Source organism: Bombina bombina, chromosome 4 (genome assembly GCF_027579735.1).
Source record: "Bombina bombina isolate aBomBom1 chromosome 4, aBomBom1.pri, whole genome shotgun sequence".
In the NCBI taxonomy this organism is placed as follows: domain Eukaryota; kingdom Metazoa; phylum Chordata; class Amphibia; order Anura; family Bombinatoridae; genus Bombina; species Bombina bombina.
Window position 1 is genome coordinate 95,317,575 of NC_069502.1, and position 22,698 is coordinate 95,340,272.

The 22,698-nt window shown below is 38.5% G+C and overlaps 1 protein-coding gene across 1 annotated transcript in view; it reads left to right on the forward strand.

The window, feature by feature from the left end:
- The window catches only part of PKHD1 (PKHD1 ciliary IPT domain containing fibrocystin/polyductin), a 1,710,134-nt gene that overhangs the window by 192,674 nt on the left and 1,494,762 nt on the right, over positions 1-22,698 (forward strand). Inside the window, exons 13-15 of the mRNA XM_053709557.1 lie at positions 2,240-2,341; positions 3,329-3,418; positions 22,263-22,404. Of these exons, the coding sequence (XP_053565532.1) occupies positions 2,240-2,341; positions 3,329-3,418; positions 22,263-22,404 (334 nt within the window). The remainder of the gene's footprint in view (positions 1-2,239; positions 2,342-3,328; positions 3,419-22,262; positions 22,405-22,698) is intronic.

Here is a 22,698-nt window from a genome sequence, read left to right on the forward strand (position 1 = left end):
TCCATCCAACGTGGAGCGGGTCCATCTTCAAGACATCCGACACGGAGCATCCTCTTCATCCGACGAATGAAGGTACCTTTAAGTGACGTCATCCAAGATGGCATCCCTTAGATTCCGATTGGCTGATAGAATTCTATCAGCTAATCGGAATTAAGGTTGAAAAATTCCTATTGGCTGATGCAATCAGCCAATAGGATTGAACTTCAATCCTATTGGCTGATCCAATCAGCCAATAGGATTGAGCTTGCATTCTATTGGCTGTTCCAATCAGCCAATAGAATGCAAGCTCAATCCTATTGGCTGATTGGATCAGCCAATAGGATTGAAGTTCAATCCTATTGGCTGATTGCATAAGCGAATAGGAATTTTTCAACCTTAATTCCGATTGGCTGATAGAATTCTATCAGCCAATCAGAATCTAAGGGACGCAATCTTGGATGATGTCACTTAAAGGAACCTTCATTCGTCGGGTAGTCGTCGAATGAAGAGGATGCTCCGCGTCGGATGTCTTGAAGATGGACCCGCTCCGCGTCGGATGGATGAAGATAGAAGATGCTGTCTGGATGAAGACTTCTGCCTGTCTGGAAGACCACTTCACCTGGCTTGGATGAAGACTTCTCCCGACTTCGTTGAGGACTTTGGCCCGGTTGGATGAAACTTCTGCTGCTTCCTTGAGGATGGATGTCCGGTCTTCAGAACTGTAAGTCGATCTTCAGGGGGTTAGTGTTAGGTTTTTTTAAGTGTGTATTGGGTGGGTTTTATTTTTAGGTTAGGGTTTGGGCCTGCAAAAGAGCTAACTGCCCTTTTAAGGGCAATGCCCATCCAAATGACCTTTTCAGGGCAATGGGAAGCTTAGGTTTTTTTAGATAGTATTTTATTTGGGGGGTTGTTTGTGTGGGTGGTGGGTTTACTGTTGGGGGGGGTTGTTTGTATTTTTTTTTTACAGGTAAAAGAGCTGATAACTTTGGGGCAATGCCCCGCAAAAGGCCCTTTTAAGGGCTATTGGTAGTTTAGTTTAGGCTAGGTTTTTTTTTTTTTTTTGGGGGGGGGGGTTTATTTTGATAGGGCTATTAGATTAGGTGTAATTAGTTTAAATATCTGTCATTTCTTTATTATTTTCTGTAATTAAGTGGGGTTTTTTTGTACTTTAGCTAATTTATTTTAATTTATGTAATTGTATTTAATTTAGTAAATGTATTTAATTATAGTGTAGTGTTAGGTGATATTGTAACCTAGGTTAGGTTTTATGCTACAGGTACTTTTGTATTTATTTTAGCTAGGTAGTTATTAAATAGTTAATAACTATTTAATAACTATTGTACCTAGTTAAAATAAATACAAACTTGCCTGTTAGATAAAAATAAACCCTAAGCTAGCTACAATGTAACTATTAGTTATATTGTAGCTAGCTTAGGGTTTATTTTATAGGTAAGTATTTAGTTTTAAATAGGAATAATGTAGTTAATTATATTATTTTTATTTAGATTTATTTAAATTATATTTAAGTTAGGGGGTGTTAGGGTTAGGGTTAGACTTAGGTTTAGGGGTTAATACATTTAATATAGTGGCGGCGACGTTGGGGGCTGCAGATTAGGGGTTAATAAATATAATGTAGGTGTCGGCGATGTTGGGGGCAGCAGATTAGGGGTTCATAAGTATAATGTAGGTGGCGACGGTGTCTGGAGTGGCAGATTAGGGGTTAAAAAATATAATGCAGGTGTCAGCGATGTCGGGGGCAGCAGATTAGGGGTTAATAAGTGTAAGATTAGGGGTGTTTAGACTCGGGGTTCATGTTAGGGTGTTAGGTGTAGACATACATTTTATTTCCCCATAGGAATCAATGGGGCTGCGTTAGTGAGTTTTACGCTGTTTTTTTGCAGGTGTTAGACTTTTTCTCAGCCTGCTCTCCCCGTTGACTCCTATGGGGAAATTTACACGAGCACGTACGACCAGATCACCGCTGACTTAAGCAACGCTGGTATTGGAGTGCAGTATTGAGCAACATTTTGCTCAATGCTCACTTCTTGCCTTTTAACGACAGGTTTGTAAAAACCCGTAATACCAGCGCTGCAGGTAAGTGAGCGGTGGCACAAAACTGCTCGTTAGCACCGCATAGCCTCTAATGCAAAACTCGTAATCTAGCCGTTTATTAGGATAACATAACCAAAGGATTACATTAATTAGTTATATGTAGACTACAAATTTGTAATTTTATCATTCATATTCATTCTTCCCCTAGAAATCACATCTGTAACTCCTGTTTTTGGGAGCAAAGGAGGGGGAACTGATATTACTATTTCTGGGAACTCATTTCATCATCCCACTAACATCAGCATCACAGGTAATATATTATTAATATATTAGTAATATATAAGCAATATCATATAATGCTGCAAATGTTGATTATAACAACTAAGGTAAATGAAATGTTTGGTTCAGAGTTGAGAGTAGTATAACTTAATGAGTAATTTGTTGCAGAGATAGGGATGATTTGTGGTGCAAGCATTAAGAGGCGGAGTCTGAGGAAAGCACATTGGATATCAGGTCATAAGCAAAGAAATAAGCACTTAAAGGGACATGAAACCCATTTTTTTCTTTCATGATTCAGATAGAGAATGCAATTTTAAACAAATTTCTAACTTACTTCTATTATCTAATTTGTTTAATTATCCTGGTATTATTTGTTGAAGGAGCAGCAATGCACTACTGGTTTCTAACTGAACACATGGGTGAGTCAATCACAATCTATATATATATGCAACCACCAATCAACAGCTAGAACCTAGGTTCTCTGCTGCTCCTGAGTTTGCCTAGATAAACCTTTCAGCATAGGATAACAAGAGAAGGAAGCAAATTAAATAATAGATGTAAATTGGAAAATTGTTTAAAATTGTATTCTCTGTCTGAATCATGAAATACATTTTTTGGGGTTCATGTCCCTTTAAGAGAACAGATGGTGGATTGTAATTGCCTGAGATTGATCCTTCTGATGCCTTAGTTTAAGTGGATTGGAGGCAATGCCACATAAATCGTCCATAAATTTTAAGGTGTTGTTAGAGATGTGGGATGCAAGCAGTGTTCTAGAGACCAAAGGAATGGACTGTTTATATTATGAGCAGAACATCCAGAGTGTGAGCAAGTAAGGGCTAAAGCTATCATATATGATAGATAGATAGATAGATAGATAGATAGATAGATAGATAGATAGATAGATAGATAGATAGATAGATAGATAGATAGATAGAGACTTTGATAGTGATAGGAACATAAAAAAAATCTATAGAATCATACAGATTTACAAATTGTTTGTTTGGTTTGTCTTTGCTAGGAGTTCCTTGCAAAATAACATTCATGTCTCCAAAAGTTATTGTGTGTACAACTGGACCCTATAATGGGAGACAAAGAGACTCATATCAAGGTACTCATTTACATTTTTGTTTACAATATATAAGGTGCATGTTAGGGATATAAACTAAATATAGGTTTTAAAGCAAATATGAGCAAGGAAACCCAATGAGTCTGCACATAGTTCCTTCTGAAGTGCAAGTTTATTGAATCACAAAGAAAACCTTATGTATTCCCCAGGTATTCTTGAAATTCATTGCAGTATTGTCATTACCATCTCTTTTGTGAGTCTGATCACAATCAACAAGTTTCCTCTAAACTACTCCTGAACCTATTACCCTTCAACTAGAGATTAGTGATGTCGCGAACCTAAAAATTTCGGTTCGCGAACGGCGGACTCAAATTTCCGGAACTGTTCGCGAACCGGCGAACCGGGCGAACCGCCATTGACTTCAATAGGCAGTCAAACTTTAAAACCCACACGGACTCTTTCTGGCCACAATAGTGATGGAAAAGTTGTTTCAAGGGGACTAACACCTGGACTGTGGCATGCCGGAGGGGGATCTAAAACTCCCATGGAAAATTACATAGTTGATGCAGAGTCTGGTTTTAAGCTATAAAGGGCATAAATCACCTAAGATTCCTAAATTGTTTGGAATAACGTGCTTTAAAACATCAGGTATGATGTTGTATCGATCAGGTAGTGTAAGGGTTATGCCCGCTTCACAGTGACAGACCAAACTCCCCGTGTAACGCACCGCAAACAACCGCAAACAGTCCATTTGCACAACCACGAGATAGATAGATTTGATAGATAGATACATAGATTACATAGATCAATAGATGCAATATACATTTGATAGATACAAATTACATAGATCAATAGATGCAATATACATTTGATAGATACGAATTACATAGATCAATAGATGCAATATACATTTGATAGATACAAATTACATAGATCAATAGATGCAATATACATTTGATAGATACAAATTACATAGATCAATAGATGCAATATACATTTGATAGATACAAATTACATAGATCAATAGATGCAATAAACATTTGATAGATACGAATTACATAGATCAATAGATGCAATATACATTTGATAGATACGAATTACATAGATCAATAGATGCAATATACATTTGATAGATACAAATTACATAGATCAATAGATGCAATATACATTTGATAGATACAAATTACATAGACCAATAGATGCAATATACATTTGATAGATACAAATTACATAGATCAATAGATGCAATATACATTTGATAGATACAAATTACATAGATCAATAGATGCAATATACATTTGATAGATACAAATTACATAGATCAATAGATGCAATCTACATTTGATAGATACAAATTACATAGATCAATAGATGCAATATACATTTGATAGATACAAATTACATAGATCAATAGATGCAATATACATTTGATAGATACAAATTACATAGATCAATAGATGCAATATACATTTGATAGATACGAATTACATAGATCAATAGATGCAATATACATTTGATAGATACAAATTACATAGATTAATAGATGCAATATACATTTGATAGATACGAATTACATAGATCAATAGATGCAAGATACATTTGATAGATACAAATTACAAAGATCAATAGATGCAATATACATTTGATAGATACGAATTACATAGATCAATAGATGCAATATACATTTGATAGATACAAATTACATAGATCATTAGATGCAATATACATTTGATAGATACAAATTACATAGATCAATAGATGCAATATACATTTGATAGATACAAATTACATAGATCAATAGATGCAATATACATTTGATAGATACAAATTACATAGATCAATAGATGCAATATACATTTGATGGATACAAAATTACATAGATCAATAGATGCAATATTCATTTGATAGATACGATTGATAGTTAGATAGATTTGATAGATAAAGAGATAGATTTGATAGATATATCATTTCACAGACAGAGAATTACAAGACGTGCGGCAGGCAGGCAACTGCAATTAGATTACACTGGCAGGCAGGCAACTGCAATTAGATTACACTAGCAGACTGATGTTTCACAGTCAAAAAAGTTTTTTTTTTTAAATATTTACACTACTGTTATAACAAATATGATTGGTGGCACTAGTTGCCAAGTGGGCCTGGCACACACGCTGGCAGGCAGGCAACTGCAATTAGATTATACTAGCAGACTGATATTTCACAGTCAAAAAAGTTTTTTTTAAAATATTTACACTACTGTTACAACAAATATGAGTGGTGCCACTAACTTGGCAAGTGGGTCTGGCACACACGCTGGCAGGCAGGCAACTGCGATAAGATTACACTAGCAGACTGATGTTTCACAGTCAAAAAAGTTTTTTTTTAAAATATTTACACTACTGTTACAACAAATATGAGTGGTGCCATTAACTTGGCAAGTAGGCCTGGCACACACGCTGGCAGGTAGGCAACTGCAATTAGATTACACTAGTAGACTGATGTTTCACAGTCAAAAAAGTTTTTTTTTTAAATATTTACACTACTGTTATAACAAATATGATTGGTGGCACTAGTTGGCAAGTGGGCCTGGCACACACGCTGGCAAGCAGGCAGGCAACTGCAATTAGATTACACTAGCAGACTGATGTTTCACAGTCAAAAAAGTTTTTTTTTAAATATTTACACTACTGTTACAACAAATATGAGTGGTGCCACTAACTTGGCAAGTGGGCCTGGCACACACGCTGGCAGGCAGGCAACTGCAATAAGATTACACTAGCAGACTGATGTTTCACAGTCAAAAAAGTTTTTTTTTTAAATATTTACACTACCGTTACAACAAATATGAGTGGTGCCACTAACTTCGCAAGTGGGCCTGGCACACACGCTGGCAGGCAGGCAACTGCAATAAGATTACACTAGCAGACTGATGTTTCACAGTCAAAATTTTTTTTTTTTAAATATTTACACTACTGTTATAACAAATATGATTGCTGGCACTTGTTGGCAAGTGGGCCTGGCACACACGCGGGCAGGCAGGCAACTGCAATTAGATTACACTAGCAGACTGATGTTTCACAGTCAAAAATTTTTTTTTTAAATATTTACACTACTGTTATAACAAATATGATTGGTGGCACTAGTTGGCAGGCAGGCAACTGCAATTAGAGTACACTAGCAGACTGATGTTTCACAGTCAAAAAAGTTTTTTTTTAAAATATTTACACTACTGTTATAACAAATATGATTGGTGGCACTTGTTGGCAAGTGGGCCTGGCACACACGCTGGCAGGCAGGCAACTGCAATTAGATTACACTAGCAGACTGATGTAAAAGTTTTTTTTTTAAATTTACACTAATGTTACACCAGATATGAGGAAGTAGGCACAGTATATGCTGTGAGCCTGACACACAGGCTGGCTGGCAGTGGCAGGCTGGCCTGGCAACTGAAATTAGATTACACTAGCAGACTGATGTAAAAGTTTTTTTTTTTTTAATTTTACAGTAATGCTACACCATATATGACTGGTGGCACTGAGCAAGTAGGCACAGTATATGCTGTGAGCCTGACACACAGGCTGGCAGTGCCAGGCAGGCAACTGCTATTAGATTACAAAGAAAAAAAAAAAAGACTGATGTTCTAGCCCTGAAAAGGGCTTTTTGGGGTGCTGTCCTTACAGCAGAGATCAGATGAGTCCTTCAGGACTGTAGTGGACACTGAATACACTAGCCTAGCTATCAATTTCCCTATAAAATCAGAAGCAGCAGCACTATCCCTCCTCTCACTAAGAATGCAGGATCAGAATGAATCTAAAATGGCTGCTGCCCAGGAGCTGGGAGAGTCTGGGAGGGAGTGTCTGCTGCTGATTGGCTGAAATGTGTCTGCAGACTGTGAGATACAGGGTCAAAGTTTACTCAATGATGACGAATAGGGGGCGGAACGAACATCGCATATGTTCGCCCGCCGTGGCGAACGCGAACAAGCTATGATTGCCGGTAACTGTTCTCCGGCAAACTGTTCGCGACATCACTACTAGAGATCATGACCCCTAGTTCTGGTGTTTGCCCTCTTGTGAAAAGCTATTGTAAATCCCTTAATATATGTGAAGGCTTCTATCATATCAGCTTTCTTCCTTTTCTCTTGTACACTTGTATATATTAAAGGGACGGTAAACATTGATTTTTTTTTATAGCATGTTAATTAAATGTGCCTCTAAATCTCTCTTGCCAAGTCTGCAGTCATTACTTTGAATTTGATTTGTTTTAGACCCTTGTACATATCTTCTTGTTCCACCAACCTCCCATCTGGCTACTATTTTTATTTATTATTAAAGCTACATTTTTATTTTTACTTCTAAGTCATCACGTGGTGCATCCAGGTGAAGTTGGGTACTCAGCCACCTTAACTTTTGAAGGATAGCTTGAGCAGAGGTGTGGGAGCACTCTCTAGTTATCTAAAAAGAGGTAGGTAGTAGAGGTGTTAAATAGCTGTACCACACTATCACAGATGTCAGAAAAGGCAGCTGGGGGAGCAAGAAGATAAGTACTTATAGGGCATCTAAAGGAAACTGCAGACCTAAGAAACAATGAGGATGCAAAATAAAATTCTGTAAGTAACATAATATAAATAATCCCTTGAAGGAACATTAAACTGACAACTACTGTTTTTCCTCATGTGCTACAAAACAAACAATGTCATCCAGCACACAGGTCACTTACACGGCACATAGGGGTACCACCATACCCTACCAGTAATGCCAAGAGAAATCCAAATGATGTGGCAGCAATTAGTGAAATGAAATTCATTTATTAAGCACAGCAAACACATGCAACGTTTCGGGAACTCCTTCCCTTAATCATGCACTAAGTATAGTGGTACAAGGCATCTTTATATACCCTTCCACCCCCAGGGGGCAGTGAAGAGGTATTAACATGTTCACATATTTAACTCTTTCCTGAATATGTCATACCAATAATAGAATGCCACCACACATATATACAAACAGCTGATACAAAAAGTTAATGCAAAAACATTACATTCAAAAATGATAAACTTATTGTGATGGGTACATACAATAATGCCACCCATATTATATATAAAATATGAATACAGCAAGAAATGATCTACTATGATACATTATTCAAACAAGTTAAATTTTTCCAAAAGAGGGTTAATTATAGAGATGCAAGCAATTCCTTTATCACTTTATTATTTAATCATAATTCATAAAAACTTGAGAAATTCATAGCAAAAGGGATAAAGTTCTAAAATACTGACAAATCCCAGTCTCTGTTTAAACCAATTGGTTCTAAAGTGCCTTATTCAAATATCCAATAACGTTCTTTTTGATGTAATAGAAGTTCCCTATTGCCACCTCTCCTAGGTCTAGGGACAAAATCTATAATTTGGAAACAAAGTTGGTTAATGGCATGACCCACAGAAAGTGACAGGCAATAGGGGCTAACTTGTTGTGAATCCTAATGGAACTTTTATGTTCTATAATCCTGTCCCTAATAGGCCTAGTAGTTTCCATTACATAGCTCCACCCACATGGGCATTTGATGAGGTAGATAACAAATTTTGAATGACAAGTAAAGAAATCTTTAATTTGATATTTTTTACGCTAGCTCGGATGATAAATATCAGCCCTAATCAGCTTTTGGTGTAAATTATAACCTCTTTTGAAAGCAGACATAGGAGGCTCTGAAAATTCAGAAGTATTAGGGTAACACTTGGAAAGAAGGGGCCAATGTTTCTTAATAATGTTATTAATAGTATATCTTTGAGCATTAAATTCTGACACAAAGACCATTCGTTCCTTTCTCTAGAGATTAAAGAGACCGATTTAAGCTCTTTATCCAAAATACAATTAGGGTAACCACGTTCAAGAAAACGATCTTTCCTTTCCCCTAATTTCTAATGATAGACCTATTTAGAAAACCAACTGACCGCAACAGTATCCTACACTTTGACAGTGCCCACCCCTTATCTTTACTGAAAGCACTCCCAAGGAGTCAATTATTAAGAGTGCTGAGAATAGTGACAGATAAGCATTTGTTTGAATTTGTTTGATTTTAGATTAGGGGAAATGAAAGATCGTTTTCATGAACGTGGTTACCCTAATTGTATTTTGGAAAAAGAGGTCAAATCAGTCTCTTTAATGTCTAGAGAAGCCTTATTATCTTCTGATAAAAAAGATAAATAAGACACTAATAAGAAGAAAAATAGGGATAATGATCTCCAACGAATGGTCTTTGTGTCAGAATTTAATGCTCAAAGTTATACTATTAACATTATTAAGAAACATTGGCCCCTTCTTTCCAAGTGTTACCCTAATACTTCTGAATTTTCAGAGCCTCCTATGTCTGCTTTCAAAATAGGTTAATTTACACCAAAAGCTGATTAGGGCTGATATTGGGTCTGCTTTGTTGAAAGATAATCAGAGATATTTGACTAGTAAGAATAACGGTTGTTACCCTTGTCTGGGCTGCTCATGTTGCGGCAACATGATCAAAGGATCAGTTTTTTTCATCCGAGCTCGGGTAAAAAATATCAAATTAAAGATTTCTTTACTTGTCATTCAAAATTTGTTATCTACCTCATCAAATGCCCATGTGGGTGGAGCTATGTAGGGGAAACTACTAGACCTATTAGGGACAGGATTATAGAACATAAAAGTTCCATTAGGATTCACAACAAGTTAGCCCCTATTGCCTGACACTTTAATTCTGTGGGTCATGCCATTAACCAACTTTGTTTCCAAATTATAGATTTTGTCCCTAGACCTAGGAGAGGTGGCAATAGGGAACTTCTATTACATCAAAAAGAACGTTATTGGATATTTGAATTAGGCACTTTAGAACCAATTGGTTTAAACAGAGACCGGGATTTGTCAGTATTTTTGTAGAACGTTATCCCTTTTGCTATGAATTTCCAAAGTTTTTACGAATCATGATTAAATATTAAAGTGATAAAGGAATTGCTTGCATCTCTATAATTAACCCTCTTTTGGAAAAATGTAACTTGTTTGAATAATGTATCATAGTATAAGTTTATTGTTTTTAAATGTAATGTTTTTGCATGAACATTTTGTATCAGCTGTTTGTATATATGTGTGGTGTCATTCTATTATTGGTATGACATATTCAGGAAAGAGTTAAATATGTGAACATGTAAATACCTCTTCACTGCCCCCTGGTGGTGGAAGGGTATATAAAGATGCCTTGTACCACTATACTTAGTACATGATTAAGGGAAGGAGTTCCGAAACGCCGCATGTGTTTGCTGTGCTTAATAAATTAATTTCATTTCACTAATTGCTGCCACATCATTTGGATTTCTCTTTCCTCATGTGCTAACAGCTTTCTTAATTTAACCCTTTACTGGTACCTGTTGGTAAAGCTCTGCATTTTCATACTGGGTGTCTTTATCATATTTTTGTACCATCCTCCATGTGTCACATGTTTTAATTATTTAATAAAAGTTAATTTTTAAAGGGCCACAAAACCCAACATTTTTTCTTTAATGATTCAAATAGAGCTTTCAATTTTATACAATTTTCTAATTTATTTCTATTATCAAATTTTCTTCATTCTCTTGGTATCTTTTCTTGAAAAGCATGGGTTTAAGCTCATGCGAGTGCACATGTCTGGAGAACTATATGGGGCCGATTTAACATTGTGCGAGCGGACATGATCCAATATTGCGAATCATGTCTGCTGCACATCGAAAAATGCAGACAGCATATGCTCTCTGCATTTATCATTGCACCAGCAGTTCTTGTGAACTGCTGGTGCAATGCCATCCCCTGCAGATTTGCGGCCAATCGGCTGCCAGCAGGGGGTGTCAATTAACCCAATCGTATTCGATCAGGTTGATTTCCGGCGATGTCTGTCCGCCGCCTCAGAGCAGGCGGACAGTTTATGGAACAGCTTGTGAAGGCCTGAAGGCTCGCCAGAAACACGGCGCATCAAGCTCCATACGGAGGTTGATAAATATGCCCCTATGGGAGCAGTTTTGCAAGAATGTTATACATCAGCAAGAGCACTAGATGGCAGCACTATTTCCTTCCATGTAGTGCAGCAGACACCTACCTGGTTATCTCTTCATCAAAGAATACCATGGGAACAAAAAAATTATAATAGAAGTAAAAGGGAACATTTTCTAAAATTGTATGCTCTGTCTTAATCACAAAACACTTTTTTTGGGGTGTCATATGCCTTACCATTAACTTTGTCCTGTATTTTCAGTGGTTTTGTTATACACCGAAATTTTGGCACATTTGTCCAGTTGTCCGCATAGTAACTAGAGGAATGGACAGGGGACCGAAATGACTGAGTAACAACATTTTTCATATGCATATAGAAAAAAAATTGCTCTCTCAGGAACAAACAACACCTCCGTAGCTTGTTCTATGGTGAGTTACTGGAGGGGTGCAGCCTCTTATTGCCTAATTGTGCTTTTCACAGAGAATATGTTTCCTGAAGTATATCAGTCTAATTTTGCCAAGTAAGGTCAGTCCAGCCCCAAAATACTGGTCAATCTTTCTCTGAACAAGGAACTTGGCAACACCAGACAATTGTTTTGGCCTTCTTTAGGCCTCGTCAGAGAGGTGCAGCCATATTGCTCTAAGCACATTGGGACTCACTAGTCTAGTGAACATCTGTCATATTTAATCACTTTCACTTCAGCTTCTGAATAATGCAGTTGTGTGTGCCTCTATCTGCTGTGTGTTGGGAAAAAATCCTTTGTGTGCAGAATATAATTTTTTCTTGCAGTGCAGTGTAACTGCACATACTGCATTATATTTTTTTTTTCCACTCTGGAGACCAGGGATTTATCACTTTCCTTTACTAGTTTAGTGTTGTAGCATAATATATATTGCAGTATAGCCATAGCTGGGACTGGTAGGTAAGTCTCCTGCCTTTGTTTTGGAAAAATTGTTTGAATTCAACCCCTTTGTTACCGGGAATTTTAGAGAAATACTGGCACAAAATACCAGAGAATTTTTAGCATTTTTGCTATCATTCCATTTAAACAGAAATGAACACTTGTTTGTTTTTTTGTTTGTTTTTATTTACCTATAAAAACTATATATTATTTTTATTAGTAGACAACCCAAGGTATTGATCTAGTCCCGTTTTGGTATATTTCATGCTATCGTTTCGCTGTGCCATTGCTTTTTGGAAATTAGAAGGCCACTAATTGCACCTGCGCAGCACACTTCTAATATTCCTGACAGCTAAGGGGTTAATTAGTCAGCTAAAAAGGGTAATATTATTGTACTGTAGGTATTACCCTACCACATGACACATGATACGAAACTGATCCCTCCCATACAGCTCTTCCCTCCGCCCTCCCCCACTGGTCATCACCATCTTAGGTTCTGGCAGACATTCTGCCAGTATGCAGTTTTAGGGCTTTTTTTTTTTTTTGCACTGCAGTAGTACCCCTTTATCTAATTGAAATAATATTCTTTTGTAATTGCAGTGGGGGCACCATGGGTTCCTGGGAGTTTGTTATAGTCTCTCTATAGCACCATATTAGTTACGTAGCATACCTTTTCATTTGGGTGTAAAATATATAACAAATACAATAATTAATATTAATAATTTCTCAGTCGTTGGCTACATTGCACACAGTGCATGTCTGTTGCATATACTGTTAGTAGTATACTATCAGTATTAAATATATTGTAGTAAGGTATATCCCTCATCTAATTGAAACCATATTTTTTATTGAAGTGGCATAGCTTTTCATATGGGTGTAAAATATATAATAATAATAATTAATAATAATAATAGCTTCTCAGTGGCTGGCTTTATTGCACACAATGCATGTCTGTTGCCTATACTGTTACTAGTACACTATCATTATTACATATATCATAGTACAGTGTACCCCTCATCTAATTGAAACCATATTTGTTATTGCAGTGGGGGCACCATAAGTACATGTCAATTTGCTATAAGCTCTCTATAGCACCATAGTAGTTGTGAAGCATTCCTTTTCAATTGTGTGTAGAATATATAACAATAATGTATCAGTGGCTGGTTATAATGCATACAGTGTATGTCTGTTGACTATACTGTTTCTAGTATACTATCAGTATTACATATATCATAGTAAGGTGACATTACCACCGACTTATGGAGTGATCCAAGTGGCCATCATGCCTTCCTCTCCCTAACATCACAGTGGTGGCAGCTCCATGCAAGTGATGAGCTTGAGGGTAGTGCTACTGCTAGTGGTGGTGCAGCAGCAGGCAGCTCCAGTCAGGTCTTGGATGAGTAACATACCACTGACAATATATCACAGTCTCTTAGAAGGATGGTGGCACAGTGGGTAGGAGGTGGAAATGGCCTTTGGAGTCACCAACAAAGCAGCCAATATGGTGAAGGCTCTCTGTGAGGTTGACTTTATCGGTGTGCGTTGTTTGGCTCACATCCTCCGCCTGGTGGTAAAGGCTGCTATTGCCTGTAGGCATCTCTAGGTTTGCAACTTTACTTGAACAGTGCAGAGGGATTGCAGGCCACTCCCACCACGGTATTAAAGCCAGTCATCTCCTTAGGCAGGAGCAGGAGAAGGTAGGTCTTTACTAGCACCGCCTTATAATAATATAATAATAATAATTTGCGATTTATATAACGCTTTTCTCCCTGTGAGACTCAAAGCACTTTACAAATATACCAACATAAGACATAAAAGTTAGGAGTTTCTGAAGGTCAGATAAGTGGACTGAATGCCTGATGAAAGAGGTGGGTCTTTAGTTTTTTTTTAAAAGTCTATAAGGACGGTGCCTCTCTGATTGCGCATGGTAAAGAGTTTCAGAAAGTAGGGGCAGCGTGGCAGAATGCTCTGGAGCCTGAGTTTGTCCTTATTCTTGGCACTGAGAGGAGGGATATGTTGGCTGACCTAAGTGAACGGGATACGATGTAGGGTGTCAGGAGCTCTTTCAGGTACTGTGGGCCTTGGTTGTTTAAGGCTTTGAAAGTCAGCAGGCCAATTTTAAAATATGTTCACCATTTAATTGGAAGCCAATGCAGGGAGTGGAGAACAGGTGTTATGTGGCAGGAGCGAGTTTGATTGGTCAATAGTCTGGCTGCTGCGTTTTGTACTGTCTGAAGGCGATGGAGTTCTTTTTTTGGGAGGCCCAAGTAAAGTGCATTGCAGTAATCTAGCCTAGAGGATACAAATGCATGGATTAATGTTGGCATATCATCCGGGGGAATTAAGTGTTGTATCCTGGCTATGTTTTTCAGATGAAAGTAGGCAGATTTTATTACGGAGGAAATCTGCTGTTTAAAAGATAGTCCAGTGTCAATTAGCACTCCGAGGTTTCGTACCTTTGCTGAACTAATGAGTTCAGAGCCTCCAAGCTCTAGGCCAGTTGGGTGATCGTGGGATATTTTTGATGCTCGGGGTCCCCTCACCAAGAGTTACTCTGTTTTGTCCGGGTTCACTTTGAGACAGCTAGCATTCATCCATTCGATGAGGTCTGTTAAGCAACTGTTTATGCAGCATGCTGGGTCTGTAGTATCTGGAGCAAAGGAGAAGTAGAGTTGTGTGTCATCAGCGTAATAATGATACCTTAGGCCATGTCGGTTAATGATGTCCCTCAGTGGTAGTAAGTAAATTGCGAATAGCATGGGAGACAGGATAGATCCTTGTGGAACTCCGCAGGCCAGTTCTGTTGGTGCTGATGAGCTTGATCCTGATATTACTCTCTGTGATCTACCAGCGAGGAAAGATTTAAACCAGTTAAGGACTGTGCCTCCTAGACCACAGATGTACTTCAAGCGCTCTATTAGAATCCTATGGTCAATGGTGTCAAATGCAGCTGAGAGATCCAGGAGGATTAGAATGGAGTAATCACCTTTGTCTCTTGCCATGAGGAGATCATTTAGCACTCAGACTAGCGCTGTTTCAGTGCTGTGGCGGCATCTGAAGCCTGATTGGAAAGGATTGAATATGTTTAGGTGTGACAGATGGGCTTCCAGTTGAGTTGCCACTACTTTTTCAATTATTTTCCCCAGAAATGGAAGGTTGGATACTGGTCTGTAATTAGTCATGCAGTCTGGGTCTAATAAAGGTTTATTTAGGAGTGGTTTTACCACAGCTTCTTTTAGAGGACCTGGGAAGTCTCCTGTTTTTAGTGAACACTGCACTATTTTTGTGAGGACTGGGGCGAGTGTTTCAATGCATCCAGATATGAGCTGAGTTGGAGCAGGGTCTAAGTCACACGTAGTAGGGTGCAACCTTTGTATGGTGTTTTTAACTTCTTTTATATCCACATTTGTAAAAGTGGACCATAAACTGGGGCAATCTGGCAGTCCATTGTAGTGGTTCTGGTGTGTAACTGTTTGGCCTGCTGTGATAGTGGTTCGGATTGAGGAAATCTTGTCTCTGAAGAAGTTCGCAAATGCTTCACATTTATCCTGAGAAAAGTTGGTGGGGCTAAGCATGCATGCTGGTTTGCAGAGCCTTTCTACTGTGCAAAACAGTTGCCTGGGTCTATTGTGGGAGAGTGCAATTTCGCGTGATAAAAATGAAGATTTTTTCTGAGTTATCTTGGGTTGATATTTTTTTAGATGTTTGGTATCCTCTGGATCATGTGTTCTGCGCCACTTTCTCTCGAGCTTACGTCCTGTTCTTTTCATTTCTCTGATGGAGCTATCAAACCACGGTGCATTGTTGTGGGTTTGCACAGTGCATATGCGAGATGGTGCAATGCTTTCTAGGGTGTCTCTCATGGTTTTGTTGTAGAGTTGGACTAAGGAGCTGGGGTCTTCGCAGGTGCCCATTAGTTCACTTAGATCCATATGTGATGCTACATCCAGTGGTGTCACCCCTTTTAATGAGCAGTGTTTGACCAGGTTCTGAGGCTGGTGTCTGCTTGATTGTGATACAATGGAGAAGTGAATGGAGTGGTGGTCTGACCAGGTAACTGGTTTTACAGTTACTGGTGACACTTCTAGTCCAGATTGAAACACTAGATCAAGTGTATGACCTTTTCTGTGGGTGGGAGTGGTGACGATTTGTGTAAAGCCAAGTGTACTCATCGAGCTGAGGAGATCCTGCCCAAGCAGGGATAGGGTGTTGTCAATCCAAGTGTTGAAGTCTCCTAATATAAGCCATCTGGGGTGTTCAAGGATTAAGCCAGCCAAAAGGTCTGGGAGTTCCTGAAGAAATCTCTTCCCATCTCCTGGGGGTCTGTATATTAGCAGTATTTGGAATCCTCTCTCTATTGAGAGGCTGGCAGCTACACATTCAAAAGATTGGGTTTTGTGGACTGATATTGGTCTGGGATTTAAGGATGATTTTGCACAGATCATAACTCTGCCTCCTTTGCGATCTTGTCTCGGGCGGTGGAACACTGTGTAGTTGTCTGGAATAGCTGCCTCTAGAATAGGCCCTGCATTTTCATCTAACCATGATTCTGTGATGCATGCTAATTCACATGTTTCAATAAGGTCGGAAATAATAGCTGTTTTGTTCTTTATTGATCTAACATTGCATAGGATTTCTCTGATAGGACAGTCTTGGGATTCTGAGTTTTTGCTCTTTACTTTGGAGACAACGTGTCTTCTAATAGGGATCACACAGAGAAATTTTCTTGATTTGATATTGCGGTTTTTGTGGCTTTTAGGTTGGATCACTTCAATTGGGCTTGCGGGTGGACAGTGTGGTGGGGCAGCTGTGATAGTGTCAGGATATAGAACTTTAAATTTTGATTTTCCTCCACGACAGCCCCTGTCGGTCCCTTTGAAAATGCTGAGTGATTTTAGGGTAGCCACTAGTGGGGGACTGAGTGCTACGACCGCTTTTTGGGGTCTTAAGGAGTGCAGATGTGAGGGCGTATAGGTGGTCATTCCCTCTGCAGTGAAGGGGTTAAAATAGCTTCTAGTATTTGTAGGAATGTTAGCAGTGGGGGCTGGTTACATTGCCCTGCTCTATAGGATTCAGGCCAGAGTGAGGTGTGAGATTTTGCACTTCAGGCTGCATTGTAGATAACAGATAAGAAAGCATGCAGGGGTTTTAAAACCAATGTATTTTAGTAAAATAGACTTCATCAATTAGTTTTTCTTGTGTTTAGAAATGAAATCTGAGCATTGCTAAATGGTTGATGAAATCCAAAACCCAATTTGTGCATGGGTTGAGTCTGTGTTTTTTTTTTTTTAGTTTAAGTGTACCTTGTTTGTGGTGTTCAGCTGAAGGTATTTCTTTCTGGTAGTAAGATGGTCCGGTGGGAGTATATTTCCATCCGTTGAGTGTCTCACTTTAGTAATGTCATCCGTTCAATTTTTATGAGTCTAGTTGTGCATTATGTGGAGTCGGTATTGGTCCTTAAAATAATTATGATGAATTTTGAATATAAGAATGTTAAAATTAAGATACTCCACCAGGAACCACTTCAAAATTTTCCAGGAAGGCATCCATCATGCTCAGTAGGTGAGTGAACAAAGGTATGACTTATACAGACTGGCAGAGTTTTGGTTCAAGGTCTCAGTGATATTGCTAAAAGGCATTAGTACTGCCAGTAATTGACCATTTTACTGGCAGATTACAATGTATAAAGGGACATTTTCGTAAATGTTTTGTAGATGATTCATTTGTATAGCACCGCACACTGAAGCGCCCTCAAGAAAGCGGAGTAAAAGTGCTTCAGAAATGGTAAAGGTTAATGTTTGCAAACCTCCTTCTTCCTCTAGAGCAGGCCATCTGAGCTATTGGGATAACAAGAGTACTAACTCTGCTAGAAGTAAGCGTTTTGCTTGTGTCGGGTAGCGCTCGTATTACAAGTTAAAAGTAACGTGCTAACCCGATGCACGTAAAAAGCTGAAGTTAGAATATTGCGACCACGTTAATGTAAGAAAAGAGTGGGGGGAAATCTAACACCCTACTTGCGCATAAAACCCAATTACATATTCTCAAATGCTTTAAGCCATCATGAAAATATTAATATTTAAAATTCCAATGTTCTTCACACAGCAGAAAAAATCTATTTATTCATACATACATATTTCTACATACTGTATATCTGATGGTATTTTGATACAATAAATATCTATATCTGTGTACATATGTACAGTATTTATGGGTTTCAATATCATTTGTATGGCGATGATACCCAAATCTACCTCTCTGCACCAGATCTTCTTCCATACTAACCTGTGTCACTAACTGTCTTTCTCATATCTCATCCTGGATGTCCTCTCACTACCTTAAGCTAAATCTCTCCAAAACTGAGCTCCCTATTTTCCCCACTTCTTCCAACATATCCACCCCCTATTTCTCCATAACTGTCAATAACTCTATTATTACCCCTACCCCGCATGCCTGATGTCTTGGGGTCACACGACTCAGATCTTTCTTTCACTCCTTACATTCAGTCCTTGGCTAGATCCTGCTGCTTCCACCTTGAAAACATCTCTAAAATTAGACATTTCTTTACACATGACACAACTAAGATATTAATCACTCCCTCATCCTTTCCCGCCTCGACTACTGCAACTCCATCCTCTCTGGTCTGCCTTTCTGCCCCCTAGCTCCTTTACTATCCTTAATGAATGCCTCTGCCAGGCTCATCTTCCTTACACGTCACTCTTCATCTGCTGCACCTCTCTGCAAATCCCTTCACTGGCTTGGCTCCAGGATTAAACACAAAATTCTCAATCTGACATAAACGGCCCTCAACTGCCCTGCTCCGCCTATATCTCAGACCTTGTCTCTAGATATTCTCCCTCCCGTTTCCTTCGCTCTTTTCACGACCTCCTACTCTCCTCCTCTCTTGTTACCTCCTCACATTCCTGTTTAAAGGACTTCTCCAGACTAACTCCCTTCCTATAGAACTCTCTGCCTCGCTCCACAAGACTCTACTGTTCAGAGATTCATACAACCTACACTAACTTTTCCTAACCCCAGTTCCTCTCCTCCATTGCTATCCCATTGAACCCCCTTAGCATGCAAGCCTAAGTGCCCAACTCTTGCAGCTCACCTTCATATGAGCTGACTACAACAGTGCAATGCTTAATAATATATATATATACACACACACATACATATACATATTTAGACATGTATATGTATGTATCTGTATGTTAAAGCCTTTTTTTCTAACAGCTGAGACCTCACATCTTTAAGCCCTAATAACTTTTTTTGTGCAATATTTTTATTAAATCATTTTTATAAGATAGTTTGTAATGTATTTTCTGAAGAGTTTTGTGAATTTGTTTTATTTTGCCTAACAGTTAACTAGAGCTCTGAGATCACACTATCCCGCTGCACGTTAAATTCAATTGCGCTCAAGTGATCGAGTTTACTTTAAACATTTAATACCAGGCCTACATCCGACATGAACAAGCTGCTGCAATAAACCCGATATCGCTTTCATGTAGCTGTTAGCGCACTACTCGTAAATCTGGCCTAATTTTGAAATGTTTTCCACCCCTGCAGTTCTTATTCTGTGGTAGCCATCATCTGTCAATGCCAAATGCTCAGGGAACTGCTGCCCGTTGTGTCCAAGGGGCTATAGGCATGTGTTTGTCCTCCTCCTTACTTGAAGGTGTATTTTTAAGGTTTACTGTGAGGCCTAACTATTTTAGTAAGTCTGCTGCCTGCTGTTGATGCCACTCCTGCTCCTGCCCTTCCTTCTCTGTGCCGGTCATCATCCGTTGATGCTAAATCCTTAGGGAACTGCTAGTCGCTCTATCCAAGGGGCTCTAGGCACATGATTGCACTCTTTCTCCCTTGGAGGTGTATTTTTTAGGTTTATTTATTGTGAGAGCTATCTATTTCAGTAAGTCTTCTGCCTGCTGCTGCTGCCACTCCTCCTCCTGCCCTTCCTGCTCTGAGCCGTTCATCATGCTGTTAATGCTAGTCTCTGTATCCAATGGGCTCTAGGCAAGTGTTTGTCCTCCTCCCCCTTGGAGGCGTATTTTTGAGGTTCATGTACTGTGAAGTCTACCTAGTTGAGGAAGTCTGCTGCTGCTGCCACCCCTCCTCCTGCCCTTCCTTCTCTGTGTCATCATCAGTTAAAGTAAAATATCATAGCATACTATTAGACACAGTGTACAAGGGTCTCTAAGTAAGTGTATGCCCTCCTCCCTTGGAGGTGTATTTTAGAGGTTTGTGTACTGAATGTCTACCTAGTTCAGTAGCTCTGCTGCTTTTCCTGCTCCTGCCCTTCATGCTCTGTGTTGGTCATTATCAGTTAAAGTGAAAAATCGTAGCAAACTTTGCCCAAGGGAATCTAAGCACGTGTTTGTCCTCCTCCCTTTGAGGTGTATTTTTGGGGTATGTGTACCGGAGACCTATTAAGTTTAGTAACTCTGTTGCCTGCTGCTGCCTCTCCTGCTCCTGCCTTTTGCACTCTGTGGTGACTGATCATCATCCCTTAATGCCTAACCTTTGGGAACTGCTGGCCACCTTGTTCAAGAGACTATAGGCACGTGTTTGTCCTCCTCCTACCTTGGAGGTGTAATTTTGAGGTTTGTGTACTGGAGGCTTACCTATTTCAGTAACTCTGCTGCCTGCTGCTGCCTCTCCTGCCCATGTACATGTCTAGATATTAGTTTCCTCCATAAATTTATTTTTCAAGTTTCATTGACGCCCTAGTAGCTGTGTTCTTGTGTAAGCCGCCATCTTGATGTTCACATATTCTTGCAGCCTGAGACACATTCATAGTTCAGTGATCTTGCTATCTTTTTTACAATACAAAGTGGGATATTTAAAGTTCTGTAGTTATACACATTTTAAGAATGATATATCATATATATAAACTTTATTCAAACTACTTTAGAGCGCACCTTTTAAAAAACTATATTATTGATGTCTTAGTTGGCACAAACTTGAATACACACACTGAGGCCGAATTATCAAATGTCTATCGGACCTGATCCGACAGACATTGCATCAGCAGCTCATCTTTAGACCGCTGCTTCTGGCGAATCTGAAGACTCGCCAGAAACACGGGCCCACAGGATGAAGCAAAGAGACAGCGCTGGAAAGAGCTTTCCATATAACAAGATTTGACTTCGAAATCTACGTAAAATAAATGTAAAATTTAATGTGAAAACAATTGCACAATGTACATAAAATAGGTTGAAAGCCAAGATACTTGCACTTAATAGCAATAAAAAAAGAATGTCCGTCCTTGGCAAGCAGTAGATGAGACAAATGCTGGGAGCCGGCCGGCTAATGCACACACTTCTCACTTATAAATATAAAGGCTAATAAATAAATACAGAGAAAAGCAGACAATGCAAAATTCTAAAGCCCCCACTCTGTCTCATTCACAAAACAGCTGTCAAAAAAAATGCCAACATCAAAGTTCTGTGAATAATCACCTGTCCTGTGTTAGAGTGCAAGACTCATAAATAACTCCACAGGAGTGAGCACAATTTTGATCTATATGGCACACATGGACTAGCACTGTATAGCTGTAAAAAAATGTCAAATGCACTGATATAAGAGTCAGCCTTCAAGGTCTTAGAAATTAGCATATGAGCCCACCTAGGTTTAGCTTTCAACAAAGAATACCAAGATAACAAAGCAAATTTGCTGATAAAAAGTAAATTGGAAGGTTGTTTATAATTGCATGCCCTATCTGAATCATGAAAGTTTAATTTTAACTAAACTGTCCATTAAAGTTCAATGTTTTCTTTTAGGACAAAGCGAATGAAAACAATGCTTTACCATAATTGATATATTAATTTATTTCATTATTTGCTTTGAAAAACACTATGGTACAGGGAGTCATACTTTTTTGTTGGACCAATATCACCCTTTATTATTTCCAAAAATAAAAAATAAAAAAATCAGCTTCTATGGCAGTATGCTTTCTGAATTATTCAAAATATTCCCGGTTACATTGTTTTTCATTGTTAGGTAACCGAGGGCTACTGTATGAACTCTGGAAAGGATCAAAAATGTTGAATGTTACAGACATATCTTCAGGTACCAATGCCTTGTGGGTTCCCAATGCTCATTCTTCTTCAGACAACCTTTTAGGATTAAAGCAGCCTTTCAGGTGAGGAACAAAACAGAAATCAGAGCTAAAAAATATAGGAATGTGTAAAAAAAAAAAGCATTTTTGTGTTCTTTAACTCAAGCATTGGTATTTTCAGACTTTCCAAAAATCTGATGCCCATTTTGTTTAGAATTGTATTCTTTACCCCTGTTTTATTCTGTATGAAAATGTTTATTACACTCAATCATTTTTATTTATTTTCCTACCAAAAAAAGATTCCAATGATCATTCTGAATTTAATGAGATATACAAGATTAATATATATGACATGAAGGTATTTAAAGTGACATAAAA